At 34.0% G+C, this 10,000-nt stretch overlaps 1 protein-coding gene across 2 annotated transcripts in view; it reads left to right on the forward strand.

Annotated features, from left to right (window-relative positions):
- Positions 1–4,101, forward strand: part of LOC125038550 — a 5,525-nt gene extending 1,424 nt beyond the window's left edge. Inside the window, exons 1-2 of one of the 2 annotated variants that reach the window (XM_047632069.1) lie at positions 2,550–2,619; positions 2,822–4,101. In XM_047632069.1, coding sequence (XP_047488025.1) covers positions 2,852–3,292 — 441 coding nt within the window. In that variant the 5' untranslated portion in view covers positions 2,550–2,619; positions 2,822–2,851 and the 3' untranslated portion in view covers positions 3,293–4,101. Of the gene's footprint in view, positions 1–2,549; positions 2,620–2,821 lie in introns of those variants that run through there. The other variant, XM_047632068.1, reaches the window with a different exon arrangement.
- The last annotated feature ends 5,899 nt before the right edge of the window (positions 4,102–10,000 follow it).

The raw sequence follows: 10,000 nt of genomic DNA on the forward strand, positions 1-10,000 counted from the left end.
AAATATCTGTTATTTCATAGCGTGCACACACATGCACACACACTTTTACATACATACATTTTACATACATACATTCATACATATATATATATATACATATTCATATATATATATACATACATATATACAAGTGTGTACATATATAAACATATTCATATATCATATATATATATACATATATATATATATATATATATATATATATATATATGACTAAGCCTTCGAGTGTCTACGACGTGTATATAAATAGCGAAGCGGATGCCTTATGACCAAGCGAAACACAAGCTGAGACGAGACGCCCCAAATAGATCAACATCGCAAGGATTCGAGGAGGATTCCTTGCATAAAAACATGGTCACCAGAACAAGACACACATGAAAAAAGAAAGAAAGAAAGAAAAAAAAGAAGCGCCCTATGGCCCAAAGTAGCGAAATCATCGTGTGACAGAGGGTACCACCTAGTGATGAACCCGCAGAGGCAAAAAGGAAAGCACGAGTGCGAAACAGCAAGCAGTTCTAATCGACCGCAATATAGATCATATTGTATCACTCTGGGAACAAGAAATTAACTCGGGTGGCAGTTAGAACAATTTAGAAGTGATATGTGCAGCGTTAAAAATGGGCTGGGCCATAGAAAAATCCTGATGCGGCTATCTTTCCAACTATAAGGAATGATTTAGTGATAACCATTTTATTTTCATATCGAAAATAAAAGGAGAATTAGGTCTCGGAGTAGCGTCCGGTTGCCATGTTCATCTCGGTAAGTCCGTTTGAAGTATTTTGGTGTAGCATCGTGCTGGAACATAGTGGCAGGAATTAAAAATGGAAGACAGTAACATGGGAGTGCTATTCTGTAACATAAGATTAGGAAGAAAACTATTTTTTTTTTTATGAACATGTAATGAAACAACTTGATTATCAAATTGAACTAATGTTGTGGCAATATTGTGCTAAGGGTTAATGGTTAAAAGAAATAAATGTGCTAGACTTCAAGGTCATATATCAATATTATGTTAGATATATCTTTTTTAATGGTTAATGAGAATAGATAGGTTAGTTTAAGTGTGTAGGCAGTGACGAGTCCTGTGGTTTTCAGACGCAGAGCAAGATTGATTTTTTTGTCTATCAATCCAAATTCAAATTCAAAACACTTTATTCCATTAATTACAGTGGGTATCCTATTTATACATATGATGTTTACATTATGTAATAGGATGTTATATACATAAATATTATACAATGCTTATTTAACAAGATTAGAGAGAACATTAATATCACAGAGGACTGAAATTTCGTGCTTGACTTGATGTTCAAACGCCTGATGTCATTGATATTTCAGTAGATATTCTTTCACTCTTGTTTTAAATGTTTTTTGGTAGGCTTTTATAATGATCGCTATTTTGTTTCATATTTGATTCATTAAGATATGACGTAGTTTTGAATATTGTTGATTTGGTTTTCATCGAGTTTCATGATAATTATAGAACATTGAGTCATAACTGTCTAGTTATATGTAAAGAGTCAAGAACCCAAACACTATCTTCTCTGTTTCTTTTTCACATAAACTTTGGTGTTGTAACTTTATTATATTGTATTTATAATATTCATTTAATAGATATACTGACTTTTTACAAAGATTTATCTCGGACCTTCAGCTGCAACAATTAATAGTATTATTATTGTCACTTTGAAGTCATTGATTGTTTAAAGTTACATAATAATTAATAAGAACATTTAAACAATTATTAATCGAACATAATAAGTCTTCATACTGAAGAACATTTACTAAAATGTTGAATAGGGGCCACAACATATACATACATATATATACATATATGTATACATATATATGTATGTATATATATGTATTTATGTATATATATGACACACACACACACACATATATATATATATATATATATATAAATATATATATATGTATATGTTATATATGTATATATATCATATATTACACACACGCATATATATGTATATATGTATATATATATGGAATTAAATTGAATGGAATTAAATCGTAAAGAGAGGAACTCGCCAAGAGTCCCTCATGAGACGGATAAATGACCGAAATGGAGGGATCCATTCCGGTTTTTTATCCGTTTGACGAGGAACTCTTGACGGGTTTAAAACGTTACGATTTAATTCTTTTTTTTGTTATTGTGGCGGTTTTCCTATTCACACACACACACACACACACACACACACACAAACATAAATATATATATATATATAGATAGATAGATAGATATAGATTTATAGATATATATGTATATACAGATATATAAATATGAATATATATATATATATATATATATATAAAAACATATGTATGTATAAATATAAATATATATATATATATAATTAAGCATATATATACATATATATAAATATATATATACATATATAAGTATATATATATATGTAAGAGCTCTATTTGTTTTTATGGACTCCATGTAACAATAATAGAGTTGTATAGCTTAACTATTTAACGGCAAAAGATTATAACACGCTGTGATATATTCAGAAGGTGATGTAGACGGTATTTGAGTGGTAGTGAGGCCGAGCACAGTCCAGGAGGCCAAGGACTCGCTAGTTGTTCAAGGTATGGCGACGGAAGGCGTTCTGACCAGCTCGTCCCATGGGCCACCGCTTAGCTTCGGGGAGAGGGCCGTCATTTTGGGAGCTAATGGCTTGCACACAATTATGCTTTTATGCCGACTGTCTACCGATCTATATATTTATTTACATGTGCATATTTGTACTCATACGTAGATTTATAATTCATAATCTATCACATGTTTCAGGTTCCATTCGAGTTGACCGTCTTGGTGAAAATGACATCGCGCTACCTGATAGTGGCTCTGGTGTGGGTGGCAACTGGCGCCGTAACCAATGGCACTCCGCATTCCTTGGAACCTTCCTTCGTCGGACACGTCAACAGTGCCCCAACTGCCTTTAGAGAGGCACTGGGATCACACTCCAAAGTTCAGGCTAAGAGAGAAGTGCAATCCTTAGAACCAGTGCTGGGTGTCACCGATGTATCTTTGTGGCCAAGGATTGAGGGCAACGTTGTCAAACGCTCTGCTTACTCCGGCTATAGCTGCCCACCACGGGGAACTGTCACACGCCCGGTGTACATTGAAAAGACTGTGATAAGGACAGTGTACCCGAACATAATCTTACCACCTTGTAGGTGTGATACCTGCTCCTACTCACCCTCTAGTAACTTTTGTACTTGTTTGCCTGTTGCTGGTTGTGGCTCAGTGCCTCTGTAGTTCATAAAACAACGTAGGAATATATAAAAAAACACGCGAATATACGGAAGACCTTTTCACTATATTGCTTTTTCTAGCCTTGTTGAAGCAATATAGTAAACAAATTTACTGTAATATTTGTATTTTTCTCGTGTTTTATTTGCATCTCGTTCATGAAGAATCCTTCACTCAGAGCACATGGAAAGGCCATATGACACGAGAGCAAATTATCGTGTACTTGTAAAACATTCTACAGGTTTGTCATATACTTTCTCGAAATGTGTACAGATTATTGTGTGTCCACGAAAATGTCATTTACTCTAGCCTATACAAACGTAAAAAAGGCAGAAATATGGTGTTCTATCAAAATTCAGTTAACCATAATATCACAAGTCGAAGCACACGGATAAAAGGGTAATAACATGGAAGTTAGTGATTATCACCCATCTGCCCAGGCGTAGGCAAAGGGAACGAGGCCAGCTCCATTCTTGCTTCCCATTCTAGTTTAGGTGGACAATGAAGATCCAGAGTCGAGATTTGTTAAATGAAATTGCTGTTTGTAGATTGTGGAAAGTACACGAAAATTTGACCTCATGGGATAATCCCTTAATCGCTGTATGTAATTCTTGCAGGATTTTTTTAACATCCTTAATGCGTGCTTGAATTTTATGTTATTTCATACAGGCGGAATTTATAACCTTTGATTTCATGGTGTTACTTTTCATAATAGGCTTCTTGGACAGATAATCAATTTATAGGCTTCTGTGATGCTTCTGTTTGATGTTATCATTAAGAATGTTTTCATGTAACCAATAAATTTTAGATGAACAGTTGATATTTACTCTAAAACAATTTTTGTGAAATGGTGCTGACTTGACGTAATTCATTGGGATTATTATTCTTGTAATGACCAGATATATTTATATATCGGTTTATGTACGAAAAGACTCCAGAGAGCTTACGAAAACTACTCGAGTTATCCCTCGAAATCATAACATCCCATTTTCCATAACAGTTCATGGTCACAGAAGGGAGCCAGAGCGCACTTTTATTTAAGCAAATCAACTTGTGCTTGATTAGACCAACAAAGTACAATGCGCAATAAATCAAGTATTATCATAAAATAATGTTAATAATTATTATATCTGATTCTAAAAGGGTTTTTATGGAACACAACTAAAATCATTACACATTTACTATTTACTTGTCTCAGTACTTGTAACCGTAATTCACCGAACAAAGATAGACAATGATACTAAAATAATTATACATTCATTTAATGTTATTTTAGTCACAATTAATATTATGTCAAGGAAAATATTTTAAACTCGTATTCCTCCGAGGGAAACGTAGACACGTTACGTGGAGGGGAGACGTGGACGTGACACGTAGGTCAGACGCGGAAGACGGGGACGTGACACGTAGGAGGTCAGACGCGGAGACAGGCTCCATGAAGGAAGACGTTCGGAACAGAGAGCGTAAGGCTCGCTGTTTATGAATGAATATAAGACTCATTTTGTCGAATGTTACGTTTTACTGTAGAAGCATAAGGCTTCTCATTGTTCAGGCAGCGAACATAAGGTTCGCTAGCCATTTAATGAGTATAAGACTCACGAAACGAGGAACCAGTAGGAGGGTTCGGAAATCAAAATTTTCGGTGAGTTGAAATAATTACCATTGATTTGATATTGTTGTAATACTAAAATTGTTTATATTAAGTGTGATATATTTATTAGTTATGAACATGTACAATATTTTTATGTAACTATATGTTTATTCTTTGATGTAAGCGTAATTAATTAATTTTTAAGTTTTCTTATATGTTATTTCTTTTTAATTTCAGTAATCAGCATATAAACATTTGGAAAAACAAAAGGATGTTTATCTGCATTCTGAAACTTTCCAACCCTGTCAAACTACGTTCCCACAATTCTTATTACTATAATTGTTATTATTATTGTGGTTATCATTATCAGTATCATCTTCACTGTCATTCTTGTTATTATCATCATTATTGTTATTACTAACTTTATTATCATTATCATTATTACTAACTTTATTATCACTATCATTATCATTATCATTGTTATTATCATTATCATTATTACTATTATCACTATCATTATCATTATCATTGTTATTATTGTTAACATATTTCTAACACTGCTATTATAACAATCTTTTTTATTATTATTATCAATTTAAAATCAGTTATGTGAAATAACGGAGGTAACTTGGCAAAGAATGAGAAAAGAAAAAAATCTGAAATTACCAAAAAGGGCATACGTATAGAATTCTTGGAACGCCTGTATATATATATGTATATATATACATATATTTATTTATATATATACATTTATATACATAGACACACACATAAGTGTATGTGTATATATATACGTACACCACACACACACACACACATATATATATGGTGTACATATATGTATAAATATATAATACACATAAATATATATGTATATATATATGTATATGTATATATGTATATATAAATATATATATGTATATATACACATATATATATACACATATATATGTGTATGTGTATGTATATATACATACACACATATATGTACACCATATATATATATATATATATATATATATATACACATATATATACACACATATATGTACACCATATATATATATATAATATTCATATAATATAAATATATATATATATATATATGGTATATATGTACACCATATATATATATATATATATATATATATATATATATATATATGGCGCGCGCGCTTTATATATATGTATATATATAATAAAATATATGTATTATATATATTATGTACATATAATGATATATATAGAATATAATATATGTATATGTATAATATACATATGATACGATAAATGTTATGCATATAATATATATACAGTATATATATATATACATGATGATATACATATAATAAATATGATATATATAATATATATATGTATATATATACATGCTGGGCAGCAGTAACATGAGTATCTAGAACTGGCGGAAGAACCGTTTCGATGGTCAACGATAGTTCCAAGGATAACAATAGACAGGTCATTTAACCTGACATTGGTTGCTGTTCTGCGGGTGGAGTAGTTCTGGGGGCCTGCTTCGCCTATTAGCCTCTTTGTACTAGCACCAACTGGTTGCCAACCATATATATAATATTATATATGTTATGTTATACATATCATATATATATATTATGTTATATATATATATATATATATATATATATATATATATATATATATATATATATATATATCAGACGCACACACACGCACACACACACACACACACACATATATATATATATATATATATATATATATATATAGATATACATACATATATATGTACAAATATTATATTATACATACATATAATTTATATATATATATATATATATATATATATATATATATACAGTATAGACACACACACACACACACACACACACACACATATATATATATATATATATATGATATAATCCAATATAATATAATTATATATACATATATATATGTGTGTGTATGTGTGTATAATGTATATATATATATATATATATATATGATATATATGTATAATATGATATATATATACATATATATGTATGTATATCAATAAATCTCTCTCTCTATATATATATGTGTGTATGTATGTATGTGTGTGTGTGTGTGTGTGTGTGTGTGTGTGTATACAGGTGAGGCCGTGGAGACTGCCTTGTTGTGACATTCTTGTTTTATTGTGAATGATTATTATTGGTGTGCGGTTAACTTTTGCTATTATTTGATATGTTTGCTTGGATTTTCCATTGATACTCAAATCTGTTGATTGGTGGTTTCGCTCTTTGTGTTTGTATTGCCATAACACTTCTGGATTTGCATGTGTGAGTTATGAGCTAGGTGATATCGTCTGAATAACATATGTAGTTTGAATTTGGTATTGGTGGTGGAGTGTGAGAGTTATAAATGGTGAAAAGGGTGGGTGAGATACCACCCCATGTGGTACCCCGCTTCTTAGGTCAAATGGATTTCCAGCAGTGTCTTATTTTTATCCTTGCTTGTGTCTCTTTCAGGAAGCTGTTAAGTAGTGTACCAAAAGGGTTAAGTAGATTGGCTTATGGTAATTACGCTCGCAGGCCTTTGTGCTATAATTTGTCAAATGCTTTTGACACATTCCTGAGGATGATGTTGCTCTGTTTACCTGTGGCTAGTGTTTGAGCTATTTTCTTCATATGCAAGTTCGATTGCTATGTCAGTGCCTCTTCATCACCTAAATCCACATTGTCTGTTAGTGAGATAGCCTGTGTCTTTTAGAAGTCTTCTGTCGATTTTTTTTTTTTCGATAACTTTTCCCGGGTGCTTCCAGAAGAGAGATAGGTCTGAAGGTTCTTACTTTACTTGGCGATTTCTCAGTGTTTGGAATAAGGGTTATGGGGCCTATTTGAACTTTCTTGGTTTGTGAATCTATGGGTCATTATGGGTGGGAGGTTTTCTAAGTATTATTAAAACTTCTTTTCCCCGGTGTTTTGTTTCTTCATCTGTTTGATTGTGTCAGTAACTTCGTTTGCTGATTTCGGTTGGATGAGCTTTGATGCATAGTTCAGCCCTTTGATGGTTTTGTGTATAGGGCTCATCTGTTCCCTGCTATTGTGTACTTGCATAAGAATGTTATTTTGGTCCAATTTATGGTTCTCTTCCGGTGTGATGTGGAAGGTGTTCGTCCATCAATTTCTGCGTAAAGCCTTATTTTCAGCCTCTTCAAATATCTGATTTTGGATGTTGAGAGGGTGTAGGGATTTGGTCTTATCTAATCCCATGTATGTTTTCTTGTTTCGCCAGAAATGACTTGTTGGATATGGTTTTTGTTATTTGTGCCCAGATAACATTTCATCCTTCTCCCATTTCATCCCTGATGTTGCTGTACAGATGCTTCAGATCTTTCAGCTGTGTCTTGTATGGTATGTAATTTTTAGAATTTCGAATTGTGGAGATGTGATGGGGTGAGATTGTTATTGTGAAGGTGCTGGTTGGAATGCAAGTCCTCTTGGCTGAGAGTATGTCTTCTGGGTTTTGCCTTATGGGTTTTGAATTGCAGTTTTGTTTTGAGTTTGAGGCTGGACAAAGCTGGTGGCAACAAGGGTTTAGGTCTCAGTTTCTGTGGTGGTGTTATTTCCAGGTCTGGTCTGAGGCAGTTCGTTACGGTTATCTTCAGCTGAGACTGTTCTTTGTCGAGTGTGTGTGTCAGGTGGGATTATCTTAAGATGCCAGACTTGCCAAGGTTTACCAGGTGAGCAGGAGAATAACCATTACTTGAAGTGTCGTCTGGGAGTTTCAGGACTTGTTTCGTATTTGCCTCTTTGATGGCTTCAGCATTGTAACTTTACTGTTTAACCGTTGTTTTGCCTTCTTGTCCTTTTCGGTGTCTGAGATAGCTTCCTTCCGTTATTTGCATTTACCCGACAGTAGTTCTCCCAGCAGCTTACACATTGTGGATTGTCATTATTTGTGCATCCCCTGAAGCTGTGGCACATTCACTGCAGTCTTTTTTTAGGTGTTTGTAAAAGTAGCAGGCCATACACCGAGGGACGTTCGTGTATCGTTCAGTTTTAATGTTCCTGGGTGGGATTGAAAAGCAGAAGAGATTGATTAGATTCTGCAGGCGAACCTTGATAGAGCTAGGCTTCTGCAGGATGAACACATTCTCTACAATGGCATAAGGACGGTTCCTCTGAGTTTCGGCTATCATGTTTTTTGTTTCCTGGAATATTTCTCATTCATTTCTCTTTAGGAGAAGGGTCATCTTGGCCTTCCTTTTGGGCGACAGCACGGCAGAAAATGTTTTTTTCTTAAATCTGTCTTCTTACTTCATTCAGGAATATTTTGTTAATGCACTCATCTGTCTCTGTTATTGTCATGCATCCACCTGGGGCATCATAGAGTCGGATTTCCCTGATTTTTAGATTGAAGAGGATCCTAATGAGCTCCACCCTCTTCTCAGGGGTGGAGTCCCCCTAGGCTTTAATGCGAACCTTAGCCATTGGTGCATGTCTCTTTGTATGAAGTAGTATGCTTTAAATATTGTTTAATCATTTATTACTTGTTTCTATATACCTAAATTCTTTTTTTCCTTACTATTATTTATTTATCTTTTTCTTTCTTTCTTACGCCACTGCAGACACTAGCCATGGATTACAAATCTGCCCTGTCCCCTCTTGGTGGGCTGTAGAGGTCGTATATATGGCCTTGTGGCAGATACTGTAGGGACCTTAACCCTACTCACTGGAGTGGCAGACTTATATAAGTATGCAGAAAGTCCTGACCCTCCCCTTGAGATGCTGGACGGAGTTCTCCCGCCCCAAGAGGAATTGAACTCACTCCCTGCACCCAAGCTGCTAAAAGGGGCGTGGGGCTGCGAGATTGCTCCCAAGCGAATGCCACCGCCCTGTAGGGATTGTCGTAGACCAAAAAGCCAGAGGAAAATTTCGAAATTTAGAGTGGAAGATGAAGAAGCTGATAAATCAATCAGTGTACTGGGCCCTCGCTGTACAGATTGTGGTCAAATCTAATCCAGTTAATCCAAAGCTAATCCTCCTGCAAGAACTCCAAGCTGCAGACTTTAAGTGCTCGAAGGAAAAAGCCAGTGACCACACATTCTTTGGTCCTTTTGTTATGGGCAGAGAAATAGTGTA

This window comes from Penaeus chinensis, chromosome 25 (genome assembly GCF_019202785.1).
Source record: "Penaeus chinensis breed Huanghai No. 1 chromosome 25, ASM1920278v2, whole genome shotgun sequence".
Lineage (NCBI taxonomy): Eukaryota > Metazoa > Arthropoda > Malacostraca > Decapoda > Penaeidae > Penaeus > Penaeus chinensis.